General features: G+C 43.8%; 1 protein-coding gene across 1 annotated transcript in view; it reads right to left on the bottom strand.

Moving 5' to 3' along the window:
• Positions 1-17,172, bottom strand: part of CTNNA1 (catenin alpha 1) — a 220,161-nt gene that overhangs the window by 145,351 nt on the left and 57,638 nt on the right. The window contains exons 6-7 of the mRNA XM_045027314.1: positions 8,474-8,740; positions 4,625-4,828 (exon numbers count right to left, since the gene is read on the bottom strand). Coding sequence (XP_044883249.1) covers positions 4,625-4,828; positions 8,474-8,740 — 471 coding nt within the window. The remainder of the gene's footprint in view (positions 1-4,624; positions 4,829-8,473; positions 8,741-17,172) is intronic.

A 17,172-nucleotide genomic window follows, 5' to 3' on the forward strand; every position in this document is an offset into this window, starting at 1 on the left:
TGGACAGCCAAACTACATACAAACACTTTAACATTTAATAAAATCCTTCTAGGACTCAAATACTTGGAGTATTTGAATGATCTGCCATGGTTAACTGTTAAGAAACTTATTTAAATCTTGAGAGAGTTGTATGTTATAGATGGAGTTGTGGTTGTCAATGGTTTTTTGAGAAACTCAACTTCAGTTTCTTGCATCCAAAATACCACCTGGGCTGTTATGCTCTTCCCCAGTCGGTCAGGCTGGACCAAAGCTTTCGGTCCTCCTACTGCAATAGCGGGGGTTTTAGCCCTCTCTTCTTGCTCTTCCTCTCAGCACTATTACCAAAAACTTTTAGCTAATTAAAAGGAAAATTTCAACGGGGAAAACTACTTCACTACAGAAGGTGTGAGAGCACTCCCATAAAGAAAGATATCAGTATCACAAATCCCAGCCTTGAAGATTAAAAAGAAGAGTTACTTGTAAAGCCCTGCGTGGATATAAAATCTGTACCCATCATCCAATCTGCGATCTGCAAACATGCTCCGCGGATATAAAGCAGGTATCTGCAGATTTGCAGGGCTCTAGTTATTTACTGAATCATAAAAATTGGACTGACGACAGTGTGTGTTGCAATCCCTCTTAAAAAAAAATAGTTAAAACTTGGAAGAAAATGCCTCAAAAACAAAAGGCCTTAGCCTCAGAGAACTTCTGAGCAAACAGCATGTATATCAAAGAAAAATACCAACCCTCTATGTCTTTTGTGTACTTCCTTAAAGTCCACATTATCCCTAAACAGGCTCCGCAGACTTACACCAAAGAGTAAATTCTAAACTGCAAGTGTGAAACAAGCAGCCTGATGGATGATTTTACATCAGGCACTTATATCTGTAAATTTGTTATATAAACTAATGAACAATTATCCCCCACCAGAGCTGGCATTGAGGTTATAAAGCAGTGGCTACTGGATTGCAATGAAGTGGAGAAACCAAGCTTATGGAAGAAGATATTGATGGCTTAGAAAACATGTCAGTCAGTGCTGATAAAGGACAGGTGCTCTCAGGGATAAAGAGGGAGGGGAAATATACATGGAACTAAGTGAAGAGGCCACAGTTCTGAAATCAGCCACAGGGGGCAAGATTCCCTCCTCAGTTTAGTGCAACAGGTCACATTTCATGCCATTAGGATAGGGGTGGGCAAATTTTTTGGCCTGAGAGCCACATCTGGGAACAGAAGTTGTATGGTGGGCCATGAAAGCTCACAAAATTGGGGTTGGGGGTGCTGGCTCTGGGGTGGGGCCAGAAAAGAGGAGTTCAGGGTGCGTGAGGGGGCTCTGGGCTGGGGCTGAGGCTCAGGAGTTTGGGGAGTAGGAGGGTGCTCCGGGCTGGGACTGAGGGGTTCAGAGGGGGATCAGGGCTAGGGCACGGGGTTGGGGTGTGGGAAGGTGCGCAGGCTCCAACTGGGGTGCAGGCTCTGGGGTGGGGCGGCAGGTGAGGGATTTGGGGTGCAAGAGGATGCTCTGGGCTGGTATTGAGGGGTTTGGAGGGTGGGAGGCAGATCAGGGCTGAGGCAAGGGGAGCTCAGGGGTACAGGCTCCGGCAAGCTGCTTACCTCAAGTGGCTCCCGGAAGCAGCGGCATGTCCCTCCTCCAGCTCTTATGTGGAGGCAAGGCAAGGCAGTTCTGCACGCTGCTCCATTTGCAGGGGCAGCGCTTGGGGCAGGGGAAGCATGCAGAGCAGAGGCCCCTGGCTGCCCCTACGCATAGGAGCGGGGGGGGAGCATGCCACTGCTTCCAGGAGCCACATGGTGTGGCCCTCAAACCTGCTCTCTGACTGGGACACTGGAGGGGCCAAGCCCCAGAACCCGCTCCCCAGCGGGAGTTCAAGGGCCGGATTAAAATGCCTGGTGGGCCGGATCCGGCCCACAGGCTGTACTTTGCCCACCCCTGCTTTAGGACCAAGCTGGAAACCTTAATGATGATGCCAGCAGGTGCCAAGGACACTGGAGAAGCCTCAGACAAGTCTGGTGAATACATCTTTTGCTGCTTAAAACTCTGCACTTCTAGTGGAATCAAATGGAAAATGTCATATCACATCACAGCAAGCCTGATACCCACAACCTTTTACAGAGCACTTAGGGGTGGAACCCAAGGGATCAGAGAATTAATCTGCTTATCCATTGTCCTCAAAACACAAAAATTTAAGTCAGAGTACACACTATTTAGGAGCAGCTCTAGTATGCCTACAACATCTGAAAGGCATCCCAGAAACTATAGAATTCTTTAGAAATAAAGTCTCTAAGACTGGAAGTGTGTCCACTTTAGGACATTTCTATCCCCAAACACACATTTTCTGTATGATCCTACCTCAGTCTTCCATTTCAAAACTTGGCACTTTTCAATACCTTTGCTTCTACCACTCAAATAAGATTTATGCTGCACAATTAGTATTGTGCAATTGCAGGAAAGACTGAATGCCTGATCATGCTCTTATGCCAACTTAATTTCTTTTTTTTATAGGAGACTGTGGGAAAACAAGTCTACATCAACTGGAGAAAGCTGGCTTCTATGGCAGTGCTTTGTTCCTTTTTCACCGTTGAAAATTGTCTGTGTGATTCATTCTTTGACTTAAACATTTAAGATTTTTCTAGCTGTGATATATATTTTTAAACAGTGTCCCAAATGTTTACAACGACTTATCGATTGCTTTTTCCACTTGATTTCACTGAGCTTCTTAATCTCATTTTTCCAAGATAGGCTGCCTATAATCACAGTATGGCAGAGATTAAAAAAAAAAATCATTATGCATCACTAATTTCACAATGTGTTAAAAATAAAGATAAATAAGAATACATTCTTCCCAGCTCAGAAGGTATACCTTTAACTAGCATACCACACAGGTTAACAGTACACAGCTAAACAAATACAATACTCATCTTGGCAGAAAGAAATCCACAGCTATGAAGTCTTACAGTGGCCGCTGAACAAGTTTCAACATCCTCATCCTTCCCCCACCAAAAAAATCAGGACATTTACCTCTTGCTACAGTTGTAGCTATCAACTGGTAGGCATACATTCTCGAATCTAGCTGCTACTCTAGATGATTCACATGAAGGTGTACAACACCCTGTAATATATCTTGCCCACAGGGTGAATTTTTTCCCCTTAAGTGTCGCAAGTTAGTGGTTTGCTTCTGACCTGCAATACAAGGGTTTATATCCCTTTTTAAAAAGTTGAGCTATTGTAACTGGGGATATTTTCATTTTCCATATAAATACTTAATTTTTGAATTCTGTCAAGCATTTAATGTCTCATAGCAATGAGTTTCACAGTTTAAATGTACATTGTAAAAAGTATTCCCTTTTAATGTTTGTTGCCTTTCAGCTTTGTTTGACAGTCCTTGTTCTATATTGTAAGACAGCATTTACCCTGATTTACCTTCTCCATTACCCTTACTTATTTTGAAAATCTTCTCTAAACTAAACGGTCCTAATCCATCTTTGTTTTTCCACAAACACTTGGAGGTGTTTCCATGCCATTAATCACTTTTGTCATTTATCCATTGATTCGTTCTACTTCAGCCTTTAGATGAGTTGGTCAGAAATGAACACCACTTCCCACCCCAATACAGTGGTTCTAGTTACTGAATTTTTAACTCAAATGCATATTCCCTTGTCTTTGTCGTTAATTTCATCTGCCACCATATAAGCCCATTTATCTAGTTTTGTAGGGTACTTAACAGTCCCTCAAGAAGTTCACTTGTTCTCATTTATTTAAATAAGTTCTGCCATCTGCAAGTTGCGTACCTTCTCCAGAAGGTTTTGTTAATAGGTCCAGGGCTTAATATTACAGAACATGGAGCCATTCCATTATTCAACTTTCAGCACGGCAAAAGGCTACCCTCTATTCCTACCTAGTTTGGTTTAAGTAGAGAAAAGTTAGACAGTAGAAAAACATTAAGAGCCATGGTCCCCAAAATACGTAGGCTCATCTAAATCTTCAGAGTGACGTGACTGAAATAAGCATATCCAGGTTCTTTACAGAGAAAAAACAAATAGCAGATACTTTAACCATTTTAGACAGTCTAAACTTCAACTCCTTGAGGGCATACTGCTCTGAATCCGATGCTAACAATGGCTTTTTTTTGGAGCCAGAAAAGTACTGCAATTCTCACTGTGTGAAATTAAAATTAAAGCATCATCATTGATCAAGTTGAGTGAAAGTAACTCACAATCAATCCTGAAATGCAGATATTCGGTTGAAAATAATTATGCATTGAGAGATACAAGGTTAATTGAAAAGATATTGAAAAACACCTTCCTGCCATCATCCCCAAATTATCAAAAGTTCTAATTATGTATTACATTCTAATTCTTCTTTATGTTACAAATTTAAACCAATAACTGGTTAAGAACTCACTCAAACATTAAAGAATTTCTGGAATTAGGATTTTGTGGCGATAAGCAGTTTCTTGGAAGAGTAAGGAAAGAAAAAAAAGTCCCACTGTTTTCATTTTCAGTATTATAATACCCTTCATGCAAATAAGATGCTTTTTAAGATCAAGGAATACAGTTTCATTGCTAGTTTTGAAGTCCTCATATATGGAAGTTAAAACAACCACCTTAAAATTAGGATGTCTAGAATACTTACATTCCCCATGTACTCTGAAAGTAGATCCTGCAAGGCCTGTCGCACTGCATTACACTCTGCAACTATGCGTTCCCGTCGGTCATCACGTGTGCAAGATGAATCAGCCATTAGGGCTGCTCCACTAATGATGCTCTCCAGGCGCTCTTCCAGGGAAGGCCTAAAACGTTCCTCACTGAAGCTCAAAGGATCCACAATAATTTGTTTCTAGTAAAGGAAAGTTTACAGTAATCAGTAACTGACATCACTTGTTACCATTTTTCCATCAAAATGAGCCAGTCTTGGAATAGTTATAGCAAATCTATTCTCTGTCCTGAAACACAACCAAAAAAGTGTGCTTGTGATAGATGAGAACAAACTTTCCTAGGTAGTATAGTAAATTTTTAGAGGCTTCCCCAATGGATTATGTTACTGCAAGAAATTACTAGCATTGTATGTTGACAGCTAAACAAAATTTGGCCACAAGAAAGCATGTTACAGGAATTCCAAATTTAAAAATGCCAGGATAAATCAGGTTCATGCTACTGAACTCTAGGTAACTGTTTCAATCTGTACAAGACTTAATTATTTCAGCTGTCAAATTCAATTACCCCCATCATAAACAAGATGATTTTGGAAGTCTATCTAGTGTAGATTAACTATGGTGATACTCTGAATGATTACATAGAGGGGGAGGGGAAGGGACTGGATAAATTGGGACAGACAAGGTAAGTTGTTCTCAAAAGCAAAAAAGTTTTGATGTGAAATATTTACAGTAAGATTTAAACATCACAGAAGCCGATATCTTCAAGCAAATCAGTGGTTTATATTAATTGAGTCTTACTGCAGCACAGCTCATACTGAGAGAGTTAAGGCTGCACCAGCTGATCTACTTTTATTGGGGGGGGGGGGGTGGCAATGCCATCACAGAAATTCATTTCAGTCTGAAACTGTGTGACTTGTTCAAATAAACTGCAGATACTTATGGAATTTGGGGGTGGGGGGGTGGTGTGCCATTTTAGCTGCTTTAGAAAGAGTGCTGAAACTTCTGAATTGACATTCAGATAGTCAGTTCATAACATAGACTAAGCTCCAGGAGCACTGACTTTATGTAGCAGCCAGTTTTTCCCTCTACAAAGACACCACAGCTACTTATAGGAATTCTGAAGCGTGTAGGGTCTCTTTAGGGCACACTACAGCATTCTTCCTACACATTTATAGTGTTGTTACTGCAAATCTGAACCATCAATACAAGCTATTGACATGCTACTCATCCAGTATGGCACTGGAGCCAGATATAGTTAATCAACATTCTAGATATCTTTTGGTACTTATTTAAAATTATATCATAGTTCTAACAGCACAGTAAGCCGGAAGCACAGTCTATACAAAAAGAACTCTCTACTACTTGGCTGTTAGCAGGAAATTACCTGGGGAGAGGTTCTCAAACTGGGGGTTGGGAGGTGGGTTGCGAGCTGTCCGCTACCACCCCAAACCCTGGTTTCCCTCCAGCATTTATAATGGTATTAAATATATTCAAAAGTGTTTTTAATTTATTAGGAGGGTCGCACTCAGAGGTTTGCTATTTGAAAGGGGTCACCGGTACAAAAGTTTGAGAACCACTGGTATAAATGAACGCCTATTCTCTTACTCCCCCTTCTTCTAGTTGGAAATGAAGGCATGGAAAGGCCTCATTACAGCTATTCACACTGACTATACTGCAAGAGAAGACTCCCTAGCTCAGGGGTCCCCCAATACGGTTCCCCCGGGCACCATGGTGCCCGCTGGGGCATCTAAGTGTGCCCGTGTACTGACTGGCAGACGAGCATCTGCCGAAATGCCGCCAACAAGCTGCATCATCCAGAGGTGTCGCCGCTGAAATGCTGCCGATTTTCGGCGGTATTTCGGTGGTAACGCCTCTGGATGACGCTGCTTGTCAGCAACATTTTGGTGGCAATGCCTATGGACGTTGCTACTTGTTGGTGGAATTTTGGCGGATGCTCGTCCGCAGCCACGGTCCTCCGTGGCTTGTCGTCTGGTGCCCGCCAGACAAAAAGGGTTGGGGACCACTTCCCTAGCTGAAGTCTCAGGGCCAGAAAGCCCAACCATGTAACACTTGAGCCACTTCTATTTAAGTTAGCAGAACAAAGAAAGTTAGCTACTTGGTCCTACTAGAAACATCACATTAAACGATTTGAGCTAAATCAGCAAAGCCAAGGCTGAACTACAGCACAGTTCTCCCATTACCATCTCCCCCAAAAAGCATTCCATATTAAAAGCTTAATCATAACATTGCCAATTTCATGTTAGCACTCAGAAGAGCCAGTCAAGATTGAGGATTCCATTCGGTTAAGTGTAGAATGGAAGACAGAGTCCAGAAGGGGATACAACCTAAAACACCTGTCTGGAAATTTCTCTAAAGCCTCTTTAACCATTGCTAACCCTGTTTCAGATGCACAAATGTTAGCAACATTGGGAACCTTAGTGTAGATGGCTGACTCTGGCAAGCCATTTTCAGGCACTATGTCAATTAAACTTACTCAGAGCAACTATAATTCAATGTGGTGCCAAAAGCAGCTGCTGGAGCCCGAAGTCTATATTAGGACTTCTAAATGTTGCAAACATTGGTTCAGCTGACCCAGCTACAGGTGGAGTTTTCTGTAAAAATTCCCTAGTGTAGGCAAAGCCTAGAGATTAAGTGTATGGGAAAAGAGATTTAATATACAAGCGAAGTGAGCAAGCTGGCTGCCACATGTCTATTGCATATTTATATATGCATCTGTTTTAGATTATTTTGTTTCCCTTTTTTTGGAGGGGTAGGAGAACAAGTGTTCAGAGAGGTCAATGGGTTAAAGGAAAAAGAGGTAGGGCCAAAAAGGGGGAGTAACAGTTGCCAAAGTGAGGCAGGCTAGCTGAATAGTGGGAAGTGAGCAAGACTTAAAAATAGCTGTATTAAATGTTTCCTAACGTAGGTTTTTATGAAGTATATTACTAAAAACTTCTTTATTATTCAAAGATCATTGTAACTACAGAAACCAAGACCAAGGCTGCCATCAGTAATCGTTTTAAAGCTAATCTCGTAGCCCAAATAATCTCTCTAATAAGCATGCAATAAAGTATGTGATTGAGGTGACCTCCATCTAGTAATAATACAAACAAACAAGCGCCAGTAAAACTACTTCATACGTTACGAGTTTCCAGTAAAATTTCATTTCAATGCACCCAAATAGCACATCATGAGTCCTATCACTTGGACTTTTGGAACAGTAGTTTTCTACTAGTCTCTCAGAGCACTTGTGGCATACACCCCTCCTCCCTGAATAATCTCCAAACTGAATAATTCTCAAAGGTCGCGATACTTACATTTTTCAGCAGAGTGCTTGTGGCATTATAGTGAGAGCTCATGCTATTAATACACTACAATAATGTATTAGATAGAGAATATTTACTGTCAGGCTATACTGTATTACATCATTAAAGCTATACTAAATTTCTAAATAATGACCAGAAGATATTGTGATTAAGTCTCGTTATTTTGTTTGTACAAGGCTAGTTTGCTCTGAATTTGGCAATTCACAAGTCTCCAGTCAGAATCAGTGTGGCTCTTGTGTGTATTTTACAGTCAACATAAATTCTAATTTTATTAATATAAACATAAAGGTTTTGATGATCACAAAAATAGGAGGCCTTCAATACAAAAAGATCTTTCAGATAGTATTAAAGTACGGTAGTCTCTATATATTGCTAACAGATTATCCTCCCTCAAAATACAATTTCATGGTTGTCAAAGTTACTCCCATGAACTTCTCTTGCCTTTAACTGATTTACAAGCAGATTTAAGCTATACTTTTTCGAAAGAGGTTCAATACTTACATCAAAATTGTTAAGTGCATAAGCCAGCTCTCCCCCTCCACCCTGCTGTTGGGCAGCATCATCAGATGCTGTAGCTTGAGCTGCATTTGAGATGCCTGTGACCGCCTGCTGCAGTTGTTTGTAAATCAAGTCCCTGTTGGCTTTGTAAGCTGCTACATCTGGGTGCTGCAGACAGGCCTGGGAAGCAGTGTAAAGTATAGGAATGTTCTTCTGCAGAATTCCTCTAGCTGCAGCCATCTGATCACGATGACCCACATCTTTCAATTCCTGCAAGGAAAACAATCAATAGTGAAAGACATTTCTGATACTCAGTATCTACATACTTTCCCCTGAAGAGGCATAAGAGCATAATCTTTGCTTAACACCTCAGGTAAGCAACATTACTTCCCACACATGCAATTAATAAAAATGTGGCTACCTTTAGAATAGTCGCATAAAGACTGATGTTATGCAGCCATTCTAAAATTACAAGCTAAGATATTTATTACTTGACATAAGAGCAGATAATTGTTTTCGATGCTGACTGACAGATATGGCAATTTCCCGAACAAACCTTACTGAATTAATAGTAAGTATCTTATGAATTCACTGTATTAAAAATGCAAGTATGTATTGTATTATTGTGGGGTTGTATTTAACTCGAGGAAGAGAGCACTAATGTCAACACTGGGAAGCACTGAGTTTCAAAAGTCTTAAAATAATGGGTCAGGCAGGTGAGTGAGTTTCCAGGAAAGTTGAGGAGAACACTAACTACCCACCTCTGAAACCAGCCTTTATCTGGCCGATTACCTATTCACAGTCTCTGCTGAGCAAAGATGCAAAATGGGTTGGAGTGAGTCTCTAATTCATAGGAATGCTTGTTCTGAGCCAAGACAGTCATGAACTTGTATCCACAGAAAACCCCTTGCTGGAGTTGCTTTAGTAAACTTGTTAGCACGTGTGTAATTTAAAACAAAAACAAAAAAACCCTGTTTTCTCTATAATGCTTTTATCTTAAGAATAAATGTGCTTGCTTAGAGCTGTGTGCTAACTTAACTGTAGCAGTTACACTGTTTGCTTCTCTCCTCAGAGGATATAAAGCAGGCCTGCTTTAGGCAGTCCAACTTTGCTGGGGAATTCACAGTGTAGACAGGGAACTGTGCAGCCTCAAAATACTCCTGTCAAAAAGGAGAGAGATGCATCTCCCCACAAAAACAGGTGACTTGCTGGAGAGCTGGAAACTTAGAAGTGGGTGCCTCTGTAGGACCATGAGGGAAAAATACAGGTGCAATTGCCCTGACCTATGATACTGACACTAGACCTGGACATAATCCACCATATTGCATCGATTCCTAATGCTTAGGAAAGCAGATAAAATAACAGCAGGAGGTAGTGGTTACATAGGCACTGGTTTTGGATTGTTAAGTGGCAACAGGCTGGAGTGACAAGTTTCATTTTCTTAACCTCACTCTACATTCAAATGATTGCAGAGTATTTCCTCTTAAATCTTCAAAAAGAGGTAACATTTATTCTTTTAGATTAGTGGTAAGAGCCAAGCTAGTTTTTACTGCCAAGTGTGAGGGCCTACTAAATTCCAGCTACTTTCCTTTCCCAAGATGTGGACACATTTACCTAATATCTTTCACACAATAGCAGTGTATAAGCACAGAAGTCAAATTATAAATCTGAATTTTTAGTGTCTCAAATCATTTATTCAAAGGCCATAAAGCTCTCACTTTTGGGTTTTTCATTTGTAATTTCAAGATGTTTTAAAGGACGTACACTTGGTTCTCAAAACATTTTTGCTGTACATGAGCTTAAAAATCTTTTAAAGCAGTAATAAGTTTTTATAACAGCAACTTACAGAATACAAAGTCTTCCACTCTAAGCCACATTGAGTCAAACACTTTAGCATCGTAGTTAAATATTTCCCTTCTCCCTCCCTTCCCCAGTGCTGAAGTTCACTAAAGACTCAAAGGGGAAAAATATCAGAGTGAAAAGCCATGTTTTATTTGAATTAATCTAAATTTATGGCCAACTACATTCCAAGAAAATGAGTCTGTACACTAGATATGGGAGTGCATTTTGCATTACATGTAATTGAGGTGAAAGGTCACTGGCGTACTAGTAATTGAAGCATTCTTTTCCAAAGGAAAGAAGTAATAGTATTCAAAGAGAAAAACCAATGGAACATGAAAAAGGCATGTTTTCCTTCCATGAAAGGACAGGTAGCTCGGGTAATAAATGTCTCGCTCTTTCCTCTTGTGCATGTAGATTATGAAAGGTTCCCACTGCCACTGAATAAATCAATAAATAATCCAGGATAGGGTCACACCATTTATTTAAAAACACACAAACACCCCCCCACACACACCCGCACACAAATATTGGTCAAGAATCCAAAGGTGCCATGCACATTTGTCAGGGACTATGGTTCAGGATCAGATTCTATTTTTAAATTCTCTGGCTGTACCAAAATATATCAAATCATCCTTTGGTGTTTTACTTTTATGCATGCACATAAGAAAGAATGGGAAGACTAGTCAATTGTGAATTGCATTAAGGATGAATGTATTTGACTAGAGGAGGAATGTATTTGACTACTCAAGAAATGCCCTGTGTTTTCTTCAGTCTCATTTAAGAAGTTGTTTGGAGCATTTAAAATCTTCCCTGGGTGTTCAAATATTGAGTCTTTCCTCTCCCACATCCAGTCAGAGTGAATCCTGTCTGTCTCTCTAATCCAGTGGGTCTCAAAACTTCTTTACTGGCAACCCCTTTCACATAGCAAGCCTCTGAGTGCGACCCCCCTAACAAATTAAACACTTTTTTAATATATTTAACAGCATTATAAATGCTGGAGGCAAGCAGGGTTTGGGGTGCAGGTAGACAGCTCACGACCCCCTGAGGGGTCCTGACCCCTAGTCTGAGAACCCCTGCTCTAATCTTTGCAGATATTTAGGCCTTGCTTACATTTAAAAGGGGTTGCTGGTATACCTATACCTGGAATGCCTCCCTAATGGAGACAGTTTCTTTGGATTGTATCGTTTAAGCCAGTTTCCTGAATGAATAAGCTACAAGACTTTTTGCTGGTATAACTGCATCTACACCAAGGCTTTTGTTGACAGTTATATTTCCTAAATTTAAGAGAAGTGCTGTACAAACAGACTACCACTCCCCTGAAAGCTAAGGCATATCAGGGAAGCTAATAAAGAGATTACTGGCAATGAAGATAGATGTCTGCAGAGTAAGAGTGAAAATTATTACTATTAGAAAGTATTAGACATAGATAGAGCTACAGTGAATGGTAAGACAGATAACATACTACTCTTCCCTAAAAGGACAAATACAATGAAATAATCACTGCACTCCAGCTGTAAACGTGACAAAAAACCTAGTGATTTTAGTAATAAGGCAGGTAGCTGCCATCAGCAGTCCGATAAATAGTTTTTGTAGAATATTTTCCAGGCATTGGGCTGGAATGCATACAGTGAGGGTGGGAAGTCTGCAACTGGAGTGATTTTCCTCCTCTTCTCTTTTAATGTTCAGGGAGGTAGCTGCATTCATTTTTTATTTCTCCCCATATATGGCAAAGGCACTCAGGGCACTGGATAGATGCTTTTTTAATGTCTACATACACTTAAATGAAACAAACAGAGGCAGGAAGCTTTTCAATTTGCTGGAAAAATAAGCAATTATGCCCCATGAACTTTGTTGACCTCATACAGAATTCATACATCTATTCCCCAAAACAGCTACTAAGTTTTTTCTGGAAAATTTATTAGTTTTACTAAACACTTACAATTACAACTTTGCTCTCTACATTTATACTATATCTTTGACTTAAGTAAATGCAGAGTACAAAGCAGTTCCTACCCTGGGCTCTACAGGTACAGGCCTTAAACCGATTTGTAACTCTTTACAAAGTCTCTCCCCAAACTAGAATAAAAAAACAAACAAAAAAAAAAGATTCCTCATTCTTCCGAACATGTGCATTTACGATCCCCCAAGACTAGGTAAATGAACAGGCTAGGGATGTAAAAGGTTAATCCCGGGACAGGCCGCCCTGGCTGCTGCACCCAGACGATATTTTTAATTGTTTAAATGGTTAACTTTTTAAACAGTATTTACATCCCTAAGGCAGACCTTGCAGCATGCCCTGAAGGCCAACCAATTTAGGTTATTTTGGACTAGGTACAGAGAAAGTGTGGTGGGCTGTAGCTCACACACCTTCACTGACTGTGGTGGTGGCAGCAGTATGGCAAAGGAAGGAAAACATCTCAGGTAAATCAGTTCCAAGCCATCATTTATTAGAGTTACCATGGCATCTAGGCAGCACCTAGGGCAGAGGGTGCATTTCTATGTTAGAAGCAAAACTTTAAAAATTCCACCACCCATAGAAAGCCAGTACAGACCAGCTTCAGTTTCCATGCTGATTTAAAGGGGGTTTCCCATGTAGACAGTGTTGCACGAATCTGGGCTTGAGGTGATAGTAACAAGGTCTGCATCTGAAAGAATCTCCAAACCAGAGTGAAGAGGTACTAAAATCTTTACACTGCTACCAAGCAGTTGCTTAACAGCATTTTCTGGATTGCTACCTTTAATACTTGATGGGCACAAACAAAACAATGAGAGGGGGCATATAATGCTTGATGTATGCTCTTGCAACCACTTCACCTCAGTTTTATTTAGATTGAGCTTCCACCAGCTAGCTCTCATCCATGCATCTTTTCCATCTAGACACTAAGCCAGTGGCTACAATTTACAGCTAATTTGGATTTAACTATGCCTGCATGAGTTTTCCCAAATACTCTTTCTGAAGTATGACCATTATAAATAGGAGGTCCAATATTTGCGAGCATCTTTCATATGAAGAACTTAATGCAGTTTACGAAAGGCAAAACATACTAAAAGTCAATGAAGTTAGCTACCAATTAGGCACTACTCTCAGTGGAAGAAATTAAAACAGTGATCAGCCTCGTATCACAGCTTCTATTCCCAGCTCTGCCACTATCTTGTTAAGTTCAGAGTCCCAAAGCTCTAGTCACATCATGCTCAGAGGGACAATAAGCATCTGACAGAGAAATATTAAGTTTAATAGCAATACCTTACAGCAAAGAGGAAGGTGAAGTAAACATGCCAAGCAGAAATTTAAGAGGGATGGGTAATACTGAAGCCAAGTAAAAGACGGTTACTCACCGTAGTAACTGTTGTTCTTCGAGATGTGTTGCTCCTATCCATTCCATTTAGATGTGCGCGCCGCGCGTGCACGGCTCTTCGGAAGATTTTTACCCTAGCAACTCCGGCGGGCCAGCTGGGCGCCCCCTGGAGTAGCGCCGCTATAGCGCAGGATATATACCCCAGCCGGCCCGTCCGCTCCTCAGTTCCTTCTTGCCGGCTACTCCGACAGTGGGGAAGGAGGGTGGGTCTGGAATGGATAGGAGCAACACATCTCGAAGAACAACAGTTACTACGGTGAGTAACCGTCTTTTCTTCTTCGAGTGATTGCTCCTATGCATTCCATTTAGGTGATTCCCAAGCCTTACATAGGCGGTGGGGTCGGAGCTAGATGTTGCAGAACGCAACCGCTAAGCCAGAGGCTGCAACAGCTCTGGACTCCCGGACCAATGAGGCAAAGGTGTGGACCGAGGACCAGATAGGTGTAAAACCCATCCCCCAAAAGGGAATGCGAGCCAGGAAGGCAGCTGAGAAGCGTGAGCCCTGGCGGAATGTGCAGCAAGGTGGCTCTATGGCACATGGGCCGAAACAGAAGAGGTGCAGATGCACAACGTCATTGAAGATGAAATCCTCTAGGAGGAGACAGGTATGCCCTTCGTCCGGTATGCCGGTATGATGAAGGTTGTGGGGGCGTTACGAGAGGGCTCTGTCCGCTAGATATAGATTGCGGACGCCCTGCAGATGTCGAAGGAGGGCAACCGTTGCTCTCCTTGCACAGAGAGTGGCTTCGGAAATAAGACCGGAAGGAAGATATCCTGGTGGATATAAAAGGCCGACACCTCCTTGGGGAGGCAGGTCGGACGTGGTAATAACTGCCCTTGTCCTTGAGGAACACAGTATCCCTTGGGCCTATTGTGAGAGTCTGAAGCTCGGAGACTCGTGTGGCCGCAGGAAAGACTACAGGAAACTGCCTTGCAGGACAGTTATATCAATGAGCATGTTGACATTGGCTCGAATAGGGCAGTCATAAAACTGGGTAGAACCAGATTGAAGAGCCAGGTTTATGGCGGGGCCCCACTTGGGGGGGGTGCATAAACGCTCCAAGCCCTGAGGAACCAGATGGAACGGAGCGGGATCTCGGCGGGAGAAACATTGCGCGTTTCGGAGCAGCATGAGAAACGCTTCCACTCGGCCAGATACTTTAATCGAATGGACGAATTTTCTACCACCCCGGAGAATCCCGTAGAACCGAGGCCGAACAACGTAACTCAGATCGGTTTAGCCACGCAGGAGTCCTGCTGTGAGGTGCAGGGATTACAAGACCGGGTGGTGAAGGTTGTCGTGATTCCGCGTCATGGGGTCTGTGCCAAGAGGGTTGCTACCGAGAGGTGTAGCAACATGGTGTGCCAGTGCTGCCCAGGTTACACTGGAGTGAACCCGATCAGGGGCGCTCTGTCCCTGCGGAGTTTGAGCAGGACCTTGTGAACCAGCGGGGACAGTGGACAGCGTACGGCAGATGGCTGATCCATGGCCTCAGGAAAATCCTCCAAGACCGAGCCTGGGGAGAGGCCTTGGAACGAGGAGAATTTCTCTCCCTCTTTCCGTTCTCGCGAAAGCGAGGAGGGCTATGCGGGGGAAGACCCACTTCTGGAAAATGGAATAGATAAAGACGGGAGGAAACCACCACTTGTGAGACAGGAAGGATCTGCTGAGACGATCCGCCAGCTGAATCGCCTGGTACACAAGGCAGACTGCTCTCAGCTCTCGGACATTGATGTGTAAGGCCAGCTCTTGCGCTGACCGAAGGCCGTGAGTGCGAAACTACACCAGGTGCGCACCCAGCCGAGAGATGGGCTGTCTGTCACGAGGGACCCCGAGGGGTGAGTGAAACAGCATCCCCGGATACACCGGGGAGGACGCCGACTCCCGGTTGAGGGAGCCTAGGCTGCTCGGTGGAAACGAGACGACCACGAGTATGCCATCTCTGCCCGGGTGGCACCCCCAGGTGAGCCACAATTGAAGTGAACAGAGGCAAAGCCTGGTATGTTTAGTTGCAAACGTGTAGACAGCCATGTGACTCAGGAAACCGAGGCAAGAGCGAGCCCAAGTTGGCGGGAAGGTCCGTAGACCTTGTACAATTGTTACCCTCGCCTGAAACCAAGGCTGAGGAAAGCAGGCTCTGGCGAGTCTGGAGTCCAGGACGGCCCCAATGAATTCCCTTCCCTATATGGGAATCAGAGTGGATTTTACTATTGATCATCAGGCCTAGTCACAGGAAAAGGTTCGTGTCGATGCCCACATGACTGGTACTTTGGGCCCGGGGGTTCTTCGAATGAGCCACTCGTCTAGACACGGAGAACGTGTATCAGATGGTGGCGAAGAAAGGCGGCGATTACAGCCATGCACCTTGAATACCCCTGGGCTGTATAGAGGCCAACCGGGAGGGCCGTATACTGGGAATAACGATGGTAGGCCCCAAACCGAGGGTACCTTCTGTGTAGAAGAGAAATGGCAACGTGAAAAACATGCGCCCTTCATATCGAGGGCGGCGTACCAGTCTCCGGGATCCCACGATGGGATGACGGTCGCCCTGGGTACCATGCGGAACTCATCTGCATCGTGACTTGTTGAGTTCCTGCAGGCCTAGGATAGGTCTGAGACCTCCCTTCGCTTAGGGGAATAGATTTCGCCCTTAGGTACCTCCTGTATAGCTCCGATGAGGAGGAGCGTCCGCACCTCTTGCCAGAGGAATCGCTCGTGAGAGGGGTCCTTAGGAGGGGCGAGGATGGGTAGGCTTTTGCCCCATTGGTGGTCAGAAGGACCCTAATTCTGGCTCCTTTGGGGTGCGGATTGATGGCCACGACCGTGTAAGCCACGCCCGCTGGCCATGTCCTGACCTTGTCAAGGCGCAGGGTAAGAGCGGAGGTTGGGGACGGAAGCGTCGGCGCTGAATTACCAGCGTGTGCATGCCGAGAGAGAGAGAGAGAGAGAGCGCGCAAAGTGACCCTGCTGCCCTTTAGGTTCTGCAGCCTAGGGCCAGTGTTGCCAGAGAACAGGCCTGTGCCACTGAAGGGCAAGATCTGTATAGCGTGCCGCAGCTGCGAGGGAAGGCTCGATAACTGGAGTCCTGAAACGCGCCGCGTGGCAACACCCGAGGCCAGAGTCATGGCAGCGGAGTCAGCTGCGTCCAACGAGGCCTGGAGGGAAGCTCTCTCCAGCTCCGTCCTTTGCTGCAGGAGGGCATCGAACTCTTGACGGGAGTTCCGAAGAACCGACTCTGTAAATTTGCCCACCGCCACCCACAGTAGCGGATAAGCAGGGCTTGCTGGTTCGCTACACGAAGTTGCAGGGCCCCCTCCGGGTACATCTTATGGCCCAGTAAGACCACACGCCCAGCCTCTTTGGATTTAGGGGCTGGTCGCATTTCGATTAGAGGAGGGCCGGAGGGGTATGTTCCTGCCCCCGCCTCATCTGGGGAGGAGGAAGAAGAAAGGCCCGGGACAAGCGGGTCCTGTGTGGGCTCGAGCTCCTGGACGACCGCCTGA

Source organism: Mauremys mutica, chromosome 8 (assembly GCF_020497125.1).
Source record: "Mauremys mutica isolate MM-2020 ecotype Southern chromosome 8, ASM2049712v1, whole genome shotgun sequence".
Classification (NCBI taxonomy): Eukaryota; Metazoa; Chordata; order Testudines; family Geoemydidae; genus Mauremys; species Mauremys mutica.